Source organism: Mastigoproctus giganteus, chromosome 1, assembly GCF_048544385.1.
Source record: "Mastigoproctus giganteus isolate SK-2022 chromosome 1, ASM4854438v1, whole genome shotgun sequence".
Classification (NCBI taxonomy): Eukaryota; Metazoa; Arthropoda; class Arachnida; order Uropygi; family Thelyphonidae; genus Mastigoproctus; species Mastigoproctus giganteus.
The window spans coordinates 266,656,603-266,677,508 of NC_143575.1; the positions used below are offsets into that span (position 1 = coordinate 266,656,603).

Consider the following 20,906-nt stretch of genomic DNA (forward strand, 5'->3'; position numbering starts at 1 on the left):
ATTCACAAGTGATTGATGTTTAACTATCTGTGAAATTGATATTTATCAGACAAGATTTGGGAATGCCATACATTTCAACTGTGTTTGTGCCTTTCATCCTCACAGAGAGGGGGACAGTTCTTGCATGTCATGATCTTCATCTGTGTACTGCTGCTGACCCATACTTTTGTTTCTTCCATAATTACTGATGACAAATTATGGGTATGATATGGAAACAATGGCCTGATCCTCTCTGTGGCAGATTCCATCTTCCACTGAGAAGATCATGCTTATCGTATTTTTTTGACTAGTTGGGCATTGCTCAATATGAATTTCTCCCATGATAAAACAGTAACATCTAAAAAGCAATACTGCAAATCAGTTTGGTGACAAGTGGGCTTCAAGGAATTGGCACCTGTGTCATGGAAATACCCTTGCACACTCAGCACTTTATGTTCAAGGATTTCTTGCTCACTAAATTTAGTTCCCATGATTCTCTCCCCAAGCTTAGTCCCTCACAGATTTGTGACAACCTAAGGAAATTATACAGAATGTGACACAGAAACCATCAGCAATTCATTGGCAATAAAAGAAGCTTATCAGGAATACTTCCAGAAGCATTGCACAATGTCAAGAAAACTACTTCAGAGAAGATTCAACCAAATAGCCAATGTGTCATTTCATATTGCATCAAAAAAAAAAATTTTATTTATTTTTATTTTTTGACAATTTCACCCTAACATTGCAGAATCACTTCAAAATAAGAACAAATAATTTATTATACTTTTTTTTTTTTAAACAAAACCTATTGAGGTGCACACACATTTTCCAAACTCACTACTGAATGGATCAAGATGAGCCTTCAGATATCAATATGATTGCCTTATGTATGATAGGTCACAGTGGCAAGTTATGTCATAAACAGTACTAAGAATTTGTATTATCTTACTCTGCCCCTGGAAGACCACTTTAATAATGGCAAAAACAACCAGAAAATGTCATTGTACCAGGCTAAGATCTCAGGGAAAGATTATAATGCACGGTCTTATAAAGTTAAATCCATATATTAAGTGTGTTAATGTTTTAGAGATCAGAATTTTAATAAATCAGTTGTGCAGTGAAGTGTTTTCTACATCTGGGACACCTTCCTGATTGAAATAATGTCCTTCAATTCTCACTAGAAATAATATTGAGGTCCTGCTGTTTAGATATAACTTTCATTTTATTTCTATACAAATTCAATTCTTTTACATGAACAGAATCTGTGTTAAATGTATTTATACTGTTAGTACACAAATAGCTATAATATATACTACTATATAAGACAAGGCACTTTGTATACAGAAAGATCAGTTACTCAAGAATAATGATTTTATTCAGTATCAAAATTATTATTGCAATTCATTTTTGTATGTGATGAATTCAAAGCTATCTTTTAACTAATAAAACTAGCAGAAATATATACATCAATTTTCAGTTGATCATGTCAGAACTTAGATATAGTAGTACTTTGTAAGTTACAGCAAAAAGAACAGTAGTAACAGTAACCAATTTACTTGGGGGGACAGATGGTACATGCTTAAGTTGTACTTGAAAACAAGCACTGCCCATGCAACCATCATATATAGGAAGAAAGGGTGTGATCAATTTTCCATAGTGTTTTGTATAGTTGTATATGATGGTGGCAAGAAAATAACTTTCTTGAAAGAAGTTTCTACAGAAAAGAAATGGACGTATGCTACAAAAATGCACGTATAGTCAATTTCCTAAACAGAACAGGCTTTGTACTGAACATTTGTTTACATGGATTTGGAATGACTGCACAAAAAAAAAAAGTGCTTCAATAAAGATGTATTGTACGGCAGGAGAGCCAGAGAATGGTCAACCCATCACTGGGGAACCAAAGCACATCCAGCAAGAGCATAATGGAAGATAACATCATGTTCATCAAACAAAGGGTTCTTGAAATCATATATATTAATCTTTATGAAACTGCTGATTTTGAAATCAGCTGTATAAGAAATTGCACATGACATTCTTGGATTTGATGTTTTGTTCCATGACAATTTACAGACAACCACCCCACAAAGGTTGTCTGCAACACCCCTTTGATGCTATAGTGAAGAGGGTTACTGGTTCCTGAATAGAATTATGAAGAGGTGAAGCTGGAGTGTTCACATCACCCTGAATCAAAATGAAATTTGACAGTAGAAATACCTCACTTATGCTCAAGCAAAAAAAAAAAAAAGTTCAAGTCAGGTGCATCAGTTAAAGAAGATGGTCACCATTACTTGCGATTGATGAGGTATTATACTTGTTGACTTTGGGGACCTACAATAATGCAGTGTTACTGTGAAATACTGGAGAAGCAGAAGCTTGCAATTCACAAAAAATGTTTTGGGCTTTTGACAGGGTTAATGTGTGCAAATCCACAAAAATAGGAAATTTTAGAACATCCTCCATACAGTTCAATCTCACATCATCAGGTTTTCATCTGTTTGGGCTCTTGTAAAACATTTTGCAGTGGATGCCAATGCCATCATACAGGGGCAAAAGGTGGCATTGATGTGTTGGTGTTATGGTTTTCCAAGAGGTGGCACTGATGTTCTGGTGTTATGCTGGAATGGATGCCTAAAGTGTCATGGTAAATGCAGAAAAGTGAGAGGGCAGACTAAAAAGTAATGCCTCAGTTCATAACCTCAACACTAGGTGGTGCAGTATATTCCAACTAGGTGCTCTTGATATATTTCTAGTTAGTATGTGGACAGTGGAATTTGTGTTCACTTATAAGGTACACTGTTTTCAGTGAACCTTTGAATGTGCAACAGATGGCTGAGATGTCTTTTTTTGTGCATGTAGCATATGACACATCATGTACATGCCCATAACATGATTCCTACAGTAATAATGGTGCATGGAGTCATACAAGTAAATCTTCCAAGTTGGCATGAATCTGTTCTTTAAAATAGCCCCAATGATACAATGGATTTATAACAGCAAAAGTGGGTGGTTGAGTGATAGGACCATCACAATCTATCCACCTTTCAGGGAATGCTTGGGGACACCATTGTTGGAACATAACCAAGGGACATCACTAAATATGTCTGGTAGCGCAAATTATTTTTAATGATACCAGAGCTCATTTTTGTGAATGTTTGTCTATAGAAGTGACTGATTTGTATATTACGTAAGATAAAAAACTTAGAATTCATGGGGAGAACTTGACTCCCTCCACCTGAGATCAGCTAACTACAACCTCAATTGAAAAATATTTTAGAAATACCTCTAGTTGGTGATGAGAATCAAACCCAGACCTTTCCAAACAGATGCCAATGAGAGATGTATCATGCTGACTAAGCTGCCACAAAGGGCAGTCCAGTAGCATGTTAGATAAAAATGGGACAATGCCTACTACTCAGACAACTAGAAATAGAGAGGAATCAGGCTTCTACAATGTAACACCATGCAGATTTCCACTGAGCCAATAATGTGCACTGTAGCAGTTCCAAACTTTGAGCAAAGAATGTATCATGCCACATAATGCACTCACAGAGCTGTTTATTAGTGACCTGTTGTTGCAGAATCAATTCACAATAGGATAAATAAAGGTCATAATCTGGAGCAAAGACTTGAATAAGGAACACTAAACATTGCATTAGTATTTTTTAATGCATACAAAAATCACCAATGCAAAAATCTAACTTTCCTTCTACTCATTTTATAGGAGGTTAGATCAGTTCGACTTGTGTCTTATCTTACATTGCTTTTAATAATGTATTGTCATATTAGTCAATTGCATTAGGGTCTCATACCAAAACCTTGTTTGCCCTGTTAATAAACATTATATATTTTTATACTATATATATTTGTATAATGAGTTTAAAATATTCACAAACTTTTCTTTTTGTCTGTACTACCACAACAGGATGGATTAAATCTTACTTATGAAGGTAACTGGCAGATAATGCTTCTATAGTTAAAGAAATTACACTTGGTTTCTACTTTTTGTGCAGTGTTACTATAATGCACTGAGATTATTATCCAGTTTTTATCGTGAGAAAATACACATCATGTTCTATACTCATTAAAAACAAATAAAAAATTAATTATACTCTACTGTGGTTTGTAAAGTTACTTCAAAAAGACTGTGCATGTGAAAAGAGAATATTTTAAATCACATATTTCTTACTTTCCTTCTATACCCATACATTCTGAACTTTATTATAGAAAAATTCTATTCCTCAAACAAAAAAAAAACTTCCAAAATTCTAACAAGTTACTGTGTAATGTTATATTTAGTCATGTTACGTTCTGTACAATGTGTTAAGCTGAAAGGAAAAGCAGCAGCTTGATGTGTCACAAAATCATTGCTAACCAACCAAAAATCAGAAGCATGCCTCCATAAGGAGTTATTCTTCTTAAACTTTTATTGCCTGTTAACGCATAATAGTAGCAGGAACCACAAAAGATGGTCAAACCAGCAGCAATTAATGAACCAACCTAAAAAAAAAAAAAAAAAAACAATAAAAAAAATCATTAAAATTACTTTTCTTGTGTTTGAATAGAAAAGTTCATTATTATGAGTTTAGCATACTATAACAAGCATTATTTAATATACTGTCAATTTAATAAATATTGAGAAATTCTATAGTAATAATGAGTACAGTAAATCCTTGATTTAACAGACTAATAGGGGAGAAAGGGTGCCCATTAAATCGAATGTAACCGGTGGGGGGGGGTTGCATTTTTTATTGTTCTTAACATAAAAAAAAAAAAACTTTGATATAATATACAGTACTGTATAATACAATTGCAATTTGGCCTTTGATTTATGGATATCAGAAATAGTTTTTTTTTCACGCCGTAAATTTCACAAACACTTGCTACTGAGACACCTTGTTCTAATTTCTCAATTAGCTCTAACTTCTATGCCACATTTAAGTTATGCTTTCTTTTAATTCCTCTATCACTTGATGCCATTTTAAATTGTAAGGATTGCAAAATTATTCAATAAATAGTCACAATACAGAAACACTATACAACCTGACTCTGCACAATAACTTGAGGCAGACTGAGACCGAAACAAAGTGAGTCAGTAGATCCGCAGTTTAGTGTCTTGAGTCACATTCAGCTTGCAAGTCACTGCCTGCTCTTGTCTGTTATCTGGGAAAACAGCTATTTGAACGCGTTTTCAGAAAGAATAAAAAACAATTTCCTGAATTTGATTATAAAAATAAAAGGTAATTATCAAAACAGGTAATTATTATTAATTTTTAATTAAAATTAATAACACTGAAGTTTTGTATAACCTTAAAAAAAATATGGTCGAGATTAATATGTACATTACTGTATTATTATTTGTCTGGTCTGTTAAATCGTGGGTTTACAGTACTCTAAATTTCTGAAAGAATTTTTTCAAAGGCACTCATTTCTCAAACTTTGAGGCTACCACCTCCAGATAATTTATTTTATAAAATGATGCAAGGAAGCAAGCTTATACAGCATTAGCAAAAAAAACAAAATTCAACATCACCTGTCCATTCCCTCTAATAATTTGTCTGTTTCTTCCTTAAATTTATTCAAACTTGCTGGCTGAAAGCAAATTTCTGCATATCTATCCTGCAACCATCCTTCCTCAATTAATATCCCCTTGTGTGTTGTTCTGAGCAAGAGTAAGGATGCCATCAACATTTAGCTTACTGAATCCATTCAGAGCCTTAAACACCTCAATCAGATCTTGCAGGTGCCCCTACCTTTCAGATGCTGCAATTTTCAGAACTAGTCTTGTCCTTTTGTTCCCCTCACTAATCTAGCTCTTTTCTGCAATTCATATTAATCACTATTCTACTGTTGGAGGTTGCATACCAGAAATGACCTATCCAGTCTTCTTTATTAGCTACAGTTCAATCATTTCTTGGAGTTGCAGCAATACTTATTAACTTGTATATGGAACCATTTTTGTATAACAGAGATATAACATTAGAAGTTGCTAATAACATTTAGCAAAAGAGCCATATGAAGGGCAATCAATAAATATTTACCTTCATTTAGAAATATTTGAGTTAGGGATTTTGAAACTTGGCTGGCAAATTTATATAACTACCTTCTAGAGCAGGCCTGACCAACCCAAATCATTCTGCGGGCCACCTTGACGAACTACACTTTTCCACAGGTCACACACAAAATAAAGCAACCTTTTTAAAAATAAAAATCAAATGCCATAAAAATTTATTTTATTCATTCATTTTTATTATATATCTACATCAATGAGATATTTGCTTTTCTTTGCAATCACTCAATTTTTTAGATCTAATTCAATATTGGTAGTTGCACATCAATTGATTTTCCAGGTTTTTATCTTTTATTGGAGCTTGAGATTTACTTTTAATAAAAATCGTCTGGTGGGCCAGGCCTGTTCTAGAACTACACTTTTTCCCATCTATGAATAAACTCTTTGAGGCCTCTCGAATAGAACTCTTCACTTTAAGCAGAGTTCTAGACTTCACTTCATTAATTACAGCCCCATGATGGTTTCCTTATTTTAGGGAAGAGAAATCCGAACATGAATAGTTGGGAGAATAAGATGGGTACTGCAGATTTTTACAGCTACACCTAACTGCAAAGTCCACAGTGAGCAGAAGCATTGTCAGATAGAAGGTGGACACCTTTGGATAGCTGCCACATCTGTTCACCCTAATAACTTCTCAACTTTTCCAGCAGCGGTGCAGAAGTGAGATACTCTGAATCCATCCATCAACACAATTTGATACATGTCAAGGAGTAGCTAGCCCACTTTAAATGGCAGGGCAGGGTCTGTGACTGAGATGGGCCTTCTTTCTCTTGGGTCATAATGCACACTGCTTCACCTACACTTAAACTGCCTTTTCTAATTTTTCACAGTTACATATGAAGGGCAATCCTCTCCATATACAGCTTTTATTTTCATATGAATTTGTTTTACTTCTTGCCCTGCAAATGAAATTTTATCACAGATAAAACTCTTAACTTCTCCAGCATATTACCTTTGCTATGTTCACAGCTCTAGTTTGGTAACCAATAGATCTAGATTATATAAATACATTGAGACTTAATAATATATACACATAACATCAAATATTTCTAGGCGGGAATAAATACTTATTTACTGCCCTGCATATATTGGAAATGAGTTGAAGGAACTCTAGCATAACAAAATCTCAGGTGTTAATATAGTCTAATTCTCCTACCAACTGCTTAAAGTTAATCTTAATCATTGCAAATCAGGGAAGGTATTAAATTTCTTAAGCAGCTCAGATCTGGACATAGTGTGAAGCTGGATGTGTTATCAGCCAATTTTAATCTACTGGTAGTGGCAGGTGACCCTCAAAAATAAAATTCCCGTGTTAACCATTAAAAATCTGAAATTTTTTCTATCTTCCTAAATACAGTCAAACTTTTATTACTGCAATAATTTCAAAAGTGATTTTTTATGGTTTTCATACAGAAATTGCACATGAGGACCTGCCCCATCACCATCTTGCTTGAAGAGTGTTGTGGTACAACACTACAGTTTCAGGTTACTTGTTTTCTTCTCCCACTAGTTCAATAAAGATATTATTGTTTTCACATATTAAAAACTGGAGAACTGAAAGCCAATGTTCTCAAGATGATTATTACATTGCAGGTTTCAAATTTTGCATGTGGTGATGGGTATGCCAAATTTGAAATAAATCTGAAAGGGGAAGTAACTAATAGGATCAAATATACAGGCAACCCCCCCCCCCATATAACAGTACTTCTGCAACATGGTTTTGCTCTAACAGAGAATTTCAGTAAACCTTGCATAATGGTATTTTTGAGCTTTTGTGCCGGGGAAACCCTGCTATTATGTCGGATGTAATTCTTCAACATTTCCACTCTTTGAATCCCCGCTGTTAACTCGTTAGTCAAAAAAAATTAATGAGAAATTTCTGTATTTTATTTTGTTGGGAAATACCCATGTTACATTCTGTGCTGTTGAACTTGTGGAAAAATCTAGATTTCAAAGTGTTATTACTATTGGATAGCACACCAAGCCATCCAAAAGATTTAAATCATCCAAACATTGAAGTTATGTTCCTATCACCATATTTGTACTAGGTTAATACAACTTCTTTCATTCAGCCATTAGATCAAGGCATTATATCCACCTTTAAAATGCATTACTTCAGAAAATCATTACAATGGATTTTGGAAAAAACTGATTCTGAATCATTTTGATCACAATGGAGGCATGGAAACATTTCTCAATTGTGGACTGTATCAGAATCATAGCTATGTCGCTTCATAGCAGAATCATAGCTATGAAAGAAGTAAAACCGTCAACATTAAATGCATGTCGAAAGACGTATGGCCATAGTCAGTTCATTCAAGAAATATGGTTGAACTGGCAGAAAATAGAATCGGTGCAATAGTAGAACTTGCTACATCGGTAGGAGGGAGTTTTGATGATATGACTACTGAAGCCCTCGTGGGTAGCACAGTTGATAGAATTGCCCTCCTCCTCACACCTGGTGTAAAAGACCAGAGTTGAATCCCATTGATGATGGGAGGAATTTTTATGGGTCTTTTTCACAATGTGGCTTAGTCAGGCTCAGGTGAGATTCCAATCTGCTCCTTGTTGAATGGTTCAACTGGGAAAGAAATTCACAGCATGGAGGGAAGGGATTTTTAAATTAACTTTAAGATGTTATCTGCACCAATGTGTTAGGGAAAGTACCACTAGGGGTAAGGTATCACGGTGTGCTAAAGTGTATGACAATAAGAGGTCAGTTGTTAAAAGTAAAGAACCTTTAGAGCTTTAAATATGGCATGGGAAAGGGCTATACAAATGAATTATGGAATTATATTAACTTTAAAGCCACCATAACAGAAGCCATCAATGCAAATATTCCATTATGAAAAAAAAAAAACACTAGTTCAGAAAAATGCTACACTGCTCGACAAAATTAACAGAACAAAATATTTTTCATTAATATTTTATTGTGAACAGTGTCACCGAAGGTGAATATTTGATATAATAGGCATGCAAATTCCAAATATCAATAGGAATCAATCTACCACCTTAGAGAGCTGCAAATTATTCATGCCTATAAAAATGGGTTGTAACCACATCACTTCATTCCCATTTTTTGGCTTGCTCAGTGGGATAGCCGCATCTCCGGTACCAAAGATGGCAAGTTTTCATTGTTTCGATGATTCTTTGAGATGGTGAGTCATTGGACAACAAAGCTGGGCAGTGGCAGGCATGTTGGCTTAATGTGTTGCACAGGGTCATCTTGGCACTGTGGAACTAGTTTCAGGAGACAGGAAGCATTATAAGAAGAGCTGGCTAAGGTTTCCCAAGGGCTACATCAACCAGAACAGACCACTATCTGGATCTAACAGCAAGACGTAATCCTACAATGTCCTTTCACCAACTGTCTCTTGAGGTTACTGCAACCACAGGTGAAAACATTTCCAACTGGACTGTGTTAAGAAGGCTTGATTCAAGTGGACTCTACACAAGGAAGCTAGTGGTTTATATCTGAAGATCACCACAGCTCATCGAAACTGGTGCCACGAACAAGTGACCTGGAGCCCTGACAAATGGGGTACAGGTCTGTTCTCTGATGAGTCCCATTTCAGCCTATAGATTCTAGATGTTATTTCATCTGGAGATGAGGAATGCGGTACCATCCCTCCATCAGAGAAAGAGGCTCTTAAAGTGGAGGTGGTCTTCTTCCGTGTGGTGGAATGATGATCAATGGCAGCACTCCTCTTCACATTTTTGATAGGGGCACCGTAACTGATATGGTGCCCCTACCACACACATGGTTCGAGAACAGATACTCAAAACCATACGTGTGACTTTAGGGTTGCAGTTGGCCCAGATTTTATTTTCATGCATAACAGTGCCACTACACACAGAGCTCGAGAGGTGGAGAAATATTTTGAAACTGAAGGTATCCAATGACTGCTGTGGTCAGACACTAGACTTAGATCTGATCGAACGTGTGGGATGCCCATGGGTATTGCACATTGACAGCCAACTCCTTGGTCACTTGGTGAACTAAGGTCTGCGCTGGTGGAAGAATGGGATTTGTTGCCACAGAATCTTATAGACCCTTATATCGAGCATTGTTCGCCACTGTGGGGCCTGTTTAGCCATTGGAGGGGATCATATGACCATATTTTCGAGCATCTTGTATCAACTTCTGTAATGTGGCTTTTTGGTCATCAATCATCAGCCATTTTCAATTCACTGCAGAATGAAGGTCTCTCCAGCAACCTTTTTGGTACTTCTTATACAACCTATATGTGTCCCTTATACCTATCCCAAGTTTCTCACCATCTCCTCATTTTATCATTATTCTATGTTACACCACCATACCAAATTTTGTCTTGCTTTGTTGCAAGCTGCAAAAGTTACACCACGTTTTCTACGTGTACTGTTAATTTTGTCAAGCAGTGCAGTTTAACAGAGAAAAAAAACAAAGTTACAGAGCAAAGAAAAGTTTAGAAGCATATAAGTAGATCTGTAATAATACCAAAAATGGTTAGACTGAGTATAAGAAATCTCTAACTATGAGCAAAAAAAGGAGTATAATGCACGGCAACCATATTTACGGAAAGCACCAGAAGAGGGGAGTACACACCCAATTATTCAACCTCGACAAAACAGGTTTATATTGGAAAAAAAATGCCCAATAACACTTATATCTCCATTGCTGATTGTTTGTTTGTTTGTTTGTTTCGGGATTTATTAGGCGCATCGGCAACTATGGCCATAGTGCGCCACTCCATTGCTGAAAAGACTGTGCCTGGCTTTAAGGTGGCAAAAGATCAGCTAACACTTGTTCATTGCTAACATGGAGGGTCAAACTGAAACCACTATCAAAACCCTCATGCCCTTAGAGGTTACAACAGGTTATACATGCCCATGTATTGGTACTCAAATCCTACAGGGTGGATGACTGCTGTTATTTTCAGGAGTTATCTTGGATCTCAGTTATGACCAGAATTGGAAGTGTATTGCAAGGCAGAAGGAATTCCATCCGTGTTACTTTTTCTTGATAATGCCACAAGCCATCCACCCAGTATCATTGATGTCTCTTCTAATATCAAGATGGTTTTTTTTCTCAGCAAATACAACCTCAATACTCCAGCCTATATAACAACATGTGATTAAATCTTTTAAGGCTCAGTATTTAAAGCGAATTCTGGCTGATCTAATTGAAAAGACTGACCACGAACAGATGAGTGTGCAGCAATATTGGCTAGCCTTCTATATAAAAGATGCTTTAAAATTCATTGATGCTGCATGGTGTGAAGTTCCACAAAACTGTATTCAAAGTTCATGGCATAAGTTATGTCCAGATCTTAGCAACTCCTTCAAAGGCTTCATATGTATGAAGATTATGCACAAACTAAAGACAAATGCGTGAAACTCGCTACAAAGGTAGAGTTCACTGAAGTGGACGCAAATGATGTCAATGACTTAATTGTTCACATCATCAAGAATTGTCAAATGAAGATCTGTTTGCACTGAAGCAGCACTGCATTCAAGAGGAGGAGGCAGCAGCAAGCAAAAGCCCAGAGGTTAAAGAAGTAAAAGGAATATCAAAAGCATTAAACCTTATACATGAGGGCCTAAATCTGTTAGCTGATAAAGACCATAATCTTGAACAAAGCTTTCTAAAGTGCAATGTAAAGTTACGCTAGAACTTGATTGCTATTATGAGTTGTTGCGTAAGAGGCAACGTACAAAGCAACTAACTCTGGGTTCCTTTTTTCAAGTGTTCAAGAGAGCAGTCAAGTGAATTCTCCACCTCCCAGATTAGCATAACACCCCAGTCCCCACCTAACTAGTCCGAATCCAAGGGAACAGAATCTGACCATGACAATCTCTCATAAATCTGCCTAAGGCTACTCTCCATCCCATCTCTCTCCTCAATTGTTGTTCATGTTGTACTGTACATGTTGGTTACAGCGACCATACTTTTTCTTATTGTACCAAATAAAAAAAAGTAAATCAATAAAGATGAATGAATCTTTTTGGTTTCCCAGTCTTTCAACCAAAGAAAACGAATGGTATGTACCAGTAGGAGTAGATGCACGAGTTCCTCACATGGGCCTATTATTGAATTTTGGGAGATTATTTACATTATGCACGAATTTAAGTTGCACGAGACGCTCTAGAAGGTAACCCTTGTGTAAATTAAGAAGTCTGTATTTACATATATATATACAGTAGACTCTCGATTTTCTGGGATAGATGGTAAAAAACATCCCAGATAATCGATTTCCCAGTTAATCCAAAAATACAGAAGTCTGCGACATACGTATACGTTCCAGGACTTCTTACGTAAGTTGAGTTTTGCGTAACTCGGTAATGACTAATAACATATTGCTACTAATTATTATTGATAATCTGAATTCAGCGCGATACTTGTTAATGTTTGACCATTTTCATACATTCTTATTATTTTAATTTTCTGATTCAAATCGATCGCTTTCCTTTTGTTGGTAGGTTTACTTGTAGCGCTGTCACTTATTCTCTTAGTCAGCGCCATGATAATGGTCAAAATGAAATTTTCCGTAAAGAACTTCACAGAGTTAAGGCAAAAACTCACTATTATCACCCCACATGAGCTCACATTGTACTAAAGCACATTTCTGGAGGTCACTACCATAAAACAAAAACAATTTGCACTTTCTGGATTACTGGGCTTTTCTTGGTGCATCTGGATTACTGGGATTTTCTTAGTGCATCTGGATTACTGGGCTTTTCTTAGTGATATTAGTGCATGTATTATTTATTATTATTATTAGATATATATGGTGCAAGGAAACCTGAGGCTTATGCTGCACCAGCCAAATGTGGCTCCTTCACTGAAATCTTTAGTCATATAAAAAAACATAAATAAATTTTAAAAATGTCTTCTTTCCTATTTTTTTGCTTGTTCTCCGTATCTCACTTGTGCAATTTGTGTGTACCGTGATCGTCGTTATCTCCTTATTATTTTTTTTGTTTGTTTATTTTAAATTTTACAATCCTAATAAAAAAAAAAAAATTGAGTGAAAAAAAAATTTATGCAAGTCCGAAGCTGCGTAAGTCGGGGACTTACTGATCGAAAAATGTTCAGCAACTTACATACATAAAAAGTATGGCGATAGATAAAAAATGAAAAAACTTACCACGCACTACTCGCGTGTCCAATACGATGCTTCCCTTTATTTTTTACGATGTCCATTTTAAATCTAATAGCTTCACTTTATTTTTTACAATGTCGCGTATGGTTTGGTCACCAACATTATAATGGTTCTTTAGAGATTTAACGGATGCACCATTTTCAAACTTTTGAATAATTTCAAGTTTTTGTTTAACTGAAAGCGCAACTCTTTTGTGTTTACCCATCATTTTTGAGATTTCTAAACAAAAAAATATTTACTATAAAAAAATTTCGGCATCCCTGACATAAATGGGAAACAAAATTTGTCTTTTTGCTGTGCAACAGAACACAAGAATCGATGCAACTCACTAAAACAAACGAAACATTTCTTCTCTCCTTTTTTGAGTGGCAGGTGTGAAGACAGCGGGATTTGCAAGATAATATGTACACTACTCTCAATGACGACTTATAATGCCGCTTCTTGTTGCGTATTTACGACTTGCAAAACTTCTGTTTATACCTATAATATAATAATAAAGATAATAATAATTTATTATAGTATATAATAAAGAGTTCTTCTTCTATTCTAGTTATTACTTGAATTTTATGATTTCTGGTTGGTTTTTTTTTTTTTTTTTTTTTTTTATTTCGAGTCTTGAACTGTCCCGGTTAATCCGATCCCGGAGAGACTTTGAATATGTATGAGCTAAAGAGCTTTCCAGGTCATTAGCATGGGTTTTGAAGGTGAAGCTAAGGTTTAAGAAGATTCCAAGGATCAGACACTAGAGTTGCAATTATAGGATTGTCCTTGATAAGGATTGGAACAAGTCTTAACCAAATTAGGTCTCAGATTAAAAAAAGGTAATGTTATATTAAGATATAATTACAAGTTAAACTACTATTAGACCATGATAATTACTTTTATAAAGTTAAAGGTAATTACTACCCATTCCAGAAACTATGTTTGTCCCTTCATCACATGCACCAGGGTGAACCAGGGTACCATATGAATTAAGTTTCATCTGCCATCCCACTCTGTTAGCCTGAGTTGGCAGATGAAATTTAATGTCTTGTTGGCTCATAGTGACAGGGATTTCAGTTTGTGGAAACATGCCAACTGAAGAACACATAATCAACATACATGATAAAGCTATAGCTTTATATATATATATAACTATAAATGACAGTGAAGAATATGAGCAATCAGGAACTACCTTAAGGAATCCCTGGCTTAGAGTCTCTAATTAATAACTGATTATCCTCAAATTTGAAATGATCAGTTATTAATTAGAGATCTTTTCTTTTTCTTTAAAAAAGAAAGCAATTATATTGATCTTGGTTATTTTTCACTGTTATTTTGTTATAAAATGATATTCTTAATAAGAGTAACCAAAAGTATAGGTATTCTTACAATTATGGGTCTGTTTGTGAGAGGAACTGCCAGTAACACTAAAGAATGAAGAAAATGGTAATGATTAGCCGTCTTATATACTTGTTTTAGCTCAGCTGGAACATCCTTATTTAAATAAAAACCTGCAATCAGATTGAAAACAAAACATTAAGCTTTACATAATGTTTATCATAACTTATCAGAAAAGTCTGCTGTTTATCAGAGATATAACAGTAGCTACTAGATATGATAGTAGTAATAGCTTTTATGACATTAAATGATAATCCTAAGAATATTATGGATCTTCAAAAATAGTGTAAAAATACTTGTAGACCATCAAATTATAAATTTCAAAAGCTATCCATAAATATTTCTCTATGTATTCTGATATCATTAAATTAATTCAAATATATATTTCAAAATCATGAGTTTCTCACTTAAACATTTAATCTCAATTCAAATATCCATATATTAATAATTAACTATTACAGTAACACCTATGGGTGGTGGTATCTGCCGGTAGTAGAAATGATGTATGTGCAGTAACCATGCATAAACCAACTCCTTCATACAATACTACTGAAGATTGGACACCTTAAGCATTATAAATTCTCAAATTTTTAATAATTAAATAACTAATGAAAGTGTATGAAGTTCATATAAAAATATACATAACACATGAAAAGTAATGAGAGAATAATTTAAAATAAGATAAGTATAAATAAAATCAAAAAGAACATATTAAATGCATAAAAATACCTGCAGAATAAATAAAATATACATGTGCTGTGCAACTTATTGGCCAAACTTCAGGAGCACATTCTTCCTGATTTCAGTGATCATTACAGTTCACAGACCAATTCAATACTGTTATCAAATTAAAAACTGATGTAGTGTAGAGAACTGGCACTGTTCAACTCTTGGTCTGCTTGTGTCTCTCAATCAATGTGTGTACTGTGTTGCAGGATTATTTAAAATGCTGCAGGCATTTTAAATATTCCTGCAACACAGTACACACATTGATAATATGAATAATAATAATATTCATTTTGTATAAGGTTCCTGCAATGGAAATGATAGTGTTATTGTAAGATAATACCATCAACAATATCTATATTGCAGAATTCCACTTTACAACAATGCATTTCAAAACAAGGAAATGCAGAATGTGGGCAATAACAACTTGGAGAAGACATGTCTTGGTTGTAGTGCTTCTCTGCAAACAAGCCTGAAAACAAGAGTATGCAGAATGTCCATGACAATGGTATTACACAAAGGTCTGTAGAATTTTGCACAATGGTCGGTTTTATCCAAATCACCTCTAATAAGTACAACTCCTACTAGATCATGTCAGCTGTGTATAATTTAAACATCTGCAAGCGTGGCTAAAAATTCTACCTGAAATTCTGTTCACGGATGACACTCAATTTACCATGTTGATATAATAACTCCAGGAATTCATACTCTAGAGCACTAAAAAGTCCCCACAAAGTAGCAGGATGTAATTTTCAACAGATCTTCAGTAAATGCAAGTGGCACTAGAGGTCTCCTTCAACTCTATATTAGCCATGCTTGTGAAGCAATCTGGAGTTGGAATTTGTTTTATGTCAGTTTATGTGGGTTATGCTGGAGTGTTGTTCATTTGGCCACTTAGCCTTGGAGCCTGTAGAACACCATCAACCCCTAGTTACCATCATTTGGCACAGAGCCAGTCCATGGCAGTAGGGAAATAAATTCATAAATTCTGGCTTGGCTAACCATGGTATCACATGGCCCTTCTGGGAAAAGCCAATTAAAAAAAAAAAAAAAAAAGTGAAGGATCAAGGAGACAGTACAAGAGTTGAAAGGGGAAAGGATAGGCTAAGGAAGTAGATGGAAGTAGTAGGCATCCAGCAGGCAAAGCAAAAATAAGGGGCCCTTGGGCTAAGAACAAGGGAGAGGAAAGAAAAAAATTAAAGCCACAGGGTCAGGACACATGTAAATTCCCACAAGGCAGGTTCCACACCAGAAGCCAGCAGGAAGTTATCATATATGTATCTAATAGGTCCTACACTGAGGGTGGACGTTCAAGGTGTTTAACATATGATGTCCAGTATTAGGCTAAGTTCTATGATGAGCTTCAAGGAGTCCAGGCCAGGGGCCCATAACAAGAAAGTCCCTCTCTCCCCTGTAAGTATCCTAGGGGCAATAAACGAGGTGTTGAGTATTAGACAAATAGCTGCTTGGACCATTTTATCAAAGAACATTAAAATAAATTATCATCACTGTATTGCCGACCGGGCTAGCCGGGTAGGTAAAGTGCCTGCCTAGCAACCCAAAGGTCGCGGGTTCGATTCCTGCCTTGGGCTGAATATCACGATGGTGCCGAACCAACCGGTTGGTTGGATATCCCGGCCACGATACACGAAGGAAGCAAGAAAAAACTGGTTCCTTCGTGTATTGATCACATCATACGAAATAAATAAATCACTGTATTTAGAGGATGTGCCTCTTGCAGCAAAAGTTAGTTTAGTGAATAAATATTATCAATGCAGATGAACAGGTAGAGGTGAACTGGCCAGCTTGGTCACCTAACTTAAACCTGTCAGAGTCTTCCAATGGAATTGCATTAAGTCTAGAGTGTACCATGATGGTAAAGTAGAATTTGGCTGGGGAAATGGCATCAAATGAAGTACAGCCACTCACCGACATACGTAAGGGTTGCGTTCTGCAGAACTCTACGTAAGTCGGAATTTCCCTAAATGCTTATGCAGCACTCACAAATTTGACCGAATTTGATTGAAGCAAAAAAGAAATGTTCAACGAACATTTAAATAGAATTATTTATTCAATTTTTTTATCTCATGCACAGGAAAAATTACAAAAGTGTACAAAATTACAAATTATTCAAAATTATAAAATTACAAAAAGAGAGAGGGGACAGACAGGCATAACATTAGCAAGTTTTACCTTTCGAGTATCATTGCCAGAATTAACTCTCCAGCTGATAAGCACACTGCTACGGAAGTTAAGGGCTGTGCAGATTTAGAAGGTGTTTTTCCCAACACATCAAACAATTTCTCTACAGCTGCAGAATCGGCACTGGCAACTTCACTGCATACTTTTTAATGTTTTGGAAACCAGCGCGATGCTTGAACCTATTAAACCACCCGTTGCTCTCCACAAACTTGGTTTGTGGTTCGCAGTACTTATCCTTAATATCTTCATTATAAATACTTGTTGCTTTTGCTTGAATGGCCATTGGACTCAGGGGCACTTGCTTCTGAATCTGATTTTCCATCCATATTATTAATTGCTTTTCCATCTTCGAGATAGCACCTGAACGCTGTTTTGTGATCACTGTTGATCTTAAATGCATTGATCCTTTAACATGTTCTTTTATATGTACACTGTCCCTTAAAAGAGCATTCACTGTTGAAGCAGTAAGATGATAAATCAGTATCAATAGATGATAAACTTTGTCCTGCTTTGTACTTCTTAATTAATCATTACCCCAGGGGCTCACATCTGGTGAGTATGGACTTGGCACACCCAGGGTCCTGAGCTGGATATCATCATTCTTCCCTTTCTTGGTGATTCCCTTCTCTCTCTCTCTCTCTCTCGGAGTAATTCAGAAATTTTTTTTGGCTAGTGCAGCATAAGCCTCAGGCTTCCTTGTACCATATGGCTAATAATAATAATAATAATAATAAAAATCTTCATTTCTAAATCAATTTTGTTTTGTTTCCTACCACTGCCAGCACTGCACTTTCTGTTGTTTCCTTTCCCTTCACCATTGTAATAAGTAGAGAAGATTCTGAAAATTTATTTATGTGTTTTATACGATTGAAGATTTCAGTGAAGGGGAACTCATTTCACCATAATACCTTAACGTAAAAACCCACAGAATTCCAGTTATCAGTATTATGCAATAAAATCGAGTTTACTACCTGTTTATAATAGATTGCGCTAATAGAAAAGCCCAATAACTGGAAAGTGAAAATTGTTTTTATTGTTTTATGGTAGTGATCTCCAGAAATGTGTTTTAGAAAAATATCACAAAGGCATTCAAATTTGATTCTTATAATGGAACATACGATAACAATGAAAGTGTAATGCAATTTTCATTATAAAAATGACCTTTTAGAGAGATAAATAGCTGAGTTATATAGCGAAATTTTCAACTTCCGAGGTCTTGGAACGAATTACAAAAAAAAAAAAAAAAATTGTGATTGTTCACATTACAATATTTTTACGATACCTCCCTTTATTCCTATGGGATGCAAAATATGTTTCCATGATTTTTTTTAAGTTTGCACCAGTTGGCAAAAACTTACGTAAAGTAGAATTTCCATAATTCAAGTATTACATTAAGTTGGGGAGTGGCTGTAGTATTCACAGTTGGAATATTTAGTGGAAAAATGCCTGTCAGCATTCATACAATCACAAAGTGGTTATTTCAAAAACTGGATTTAGTTTCATGTAAACTTGTAAATTAATAATAATAAACTAAAAGTTAACTGAAACCATGATATACTTGTAAAGTAACTATGTTTCTTTATTTTATAAGTATTATGTAAAGAAACAATTTTGGTAAACTACATGTACAAATTGAAGCAGTATGGTATTAAGGGTAAGTTGCTACAATGGATAAAAGGGTGGTTGAGTGGGAAGACAGAGTGTTAATCAATGGTCGCTGCCCTTCATGGACTAATGTTATTAGTGGAGTCCCCCAGAGTTTGGTGTTGGGTCCACTGTTGTTTTGCATATTTATCAATGATATTAATAAAGTATATCAGGCTTAATGTCGAAGTTTGCAGATGATACAAAGGTTGGCAGGGTTGTTAATGATAGTAATGGAAGTGTGCCTGCAACAGGATCTAGAAAATTTGGGCAGATGGGCTGAGAAGTGGCAACTGAAGTTTAACATTGACAAATGCAAAGTACTGCATATGGGTAAAAGGAATCCCAGAAAAACGTAGCAACTGTGTGGTACTACACAGTTGCTACGAAAAAGATCTGGGAGTAATTGTGCATTCAGATATGAAATTTTCTGAGAAATGCAGACAGGCTGCCAGAGTAGGACATGGGGTATTGTCAATGATATACAGGAATTTTGCAAGTAGGGAAAAGGCAGTGATTATCCCTTTGTATAAGGCAATGGTCAGGCCACATCTTGAGTATTGTGTACATCTGGAGGCCTCATTTTAGGAAGGATGAGGCCTCAGGGGGGGGGGCTTTTACCTCGCAGGAGACTAGGCACCTGTGAGGCAATCTGATTGAGGTGTACACGACCTTGAATGGGTTGAGAACGCTGAATTCTGATGGGATTCTTCCACTTGCACAGATTACAAACCTGAGGGTGCATAAATTCAAATTGAGGAAAGACAGTTGTAGAATAGATGTGCGAAAATTTGCCTTTAGCCAGTGGGTGGTTAATTGCTGGAACAAACTTCCATCTTCATTGTGGAATTGATAGCTTAAATAAATTCAAGGAGGAAGTGGACAGAATTTTAGAGGAAATGGATGTATGAAATTGTTTTGTTTTTTTTTTTTTTTTTTGGCTGATGCTACATAAGCTCATACACTTGCTTTCTTGCATCACATGCTCCATTACTTTTATGAAACCCCCAAACATGAGAGGTATTAGAACCTATAGTACTTGGTACCATGCTTGGGTTGGAGGTTGAGAAGATAAGATAAGATAAGATATTTGCTGACATTAGACTTGAACTTCTGTAGACTGTAATTTCAGGAAATATGTATGAAGGAAGGTTGTTCCAGAAAACGGCAGTTGAATGAATAAACAAGGAAGATGAAAAGTTGGTTCTGTGAGTTTGAAGTTGGACAGTAAATGGATGTTGGCTGGCGGCAGCACGTGTTCGAACTGTTTTGAAAGAGAGAGCGGGAATTATAGAAGCCAATTCAGAAGAACAGTGCCCACGGAAGTATCTGTAGAAAAGGCATGCAGCAGAAACAGTATGTCTATGAGACAGCGAGTGGAGAGACTCTGTTAAGAGATGAGTCAATTAACCTAACTACCCTCTTCTGAATGGAATCTAGAAGCTTGAGAGAGGTTTTGGGGGCACCGCCCCAGATGTGGAAACAATATTCCATGGTAGGGCAGATTTTCAATTTGTACAGAGTGCACAGCTGTTTGGAAGAAAAGTAACGCCAAGAGTGAAAGAGAAAACCAAGTTTTTTAGATGCAGAGGAAGCAATATTTGTAATGTGCTTGTGCCAAGAGAGATTAAAAGTCAGTGTAATCCCCAAAAGGTACTACTACCACTACATTTAAGGTACACAGAGGTAACACAGTGCTGCCCTTTCCTACCATGTAGAAAAGTTCAGGGTTCAGTAATAAAAAATTTAAGATTATTATAATT

The 20,906-nt window shown here is 35.8% G+C and overlaps 1 protein-coding gene across 1 annotated transcript in view; it reads right to left on the reverse strand.

Annotated features, from left to right (window-relative positions):
* Positions 1–1,446: 1,446 nt before the first annotated feature.
* The window catches only part of LOC150091948 (transmembrane protein 256 homolog), a 28,163-nt gene continuing 8,703 nt past the window's right edge, over positions 1,447–20,906 (reverse strand). The window contains exons 2-3 of the mRNA XM_090377500.1: positions 14,563–14,684; positions 1,447–4,479 (exon numbers count right to left, since the gene is read on the reverse strand). Coding sequence (XP_090233626.1) covers positions 4,336–4,479; positions 14,563–14,684 — 266 coding nt within the window. The 3' untranslated portion in view covers positions 1,447–4,335. The remainder of the gene's footprint in view (positions 4,480–14,562; positions 14,685–20,906) is intronic.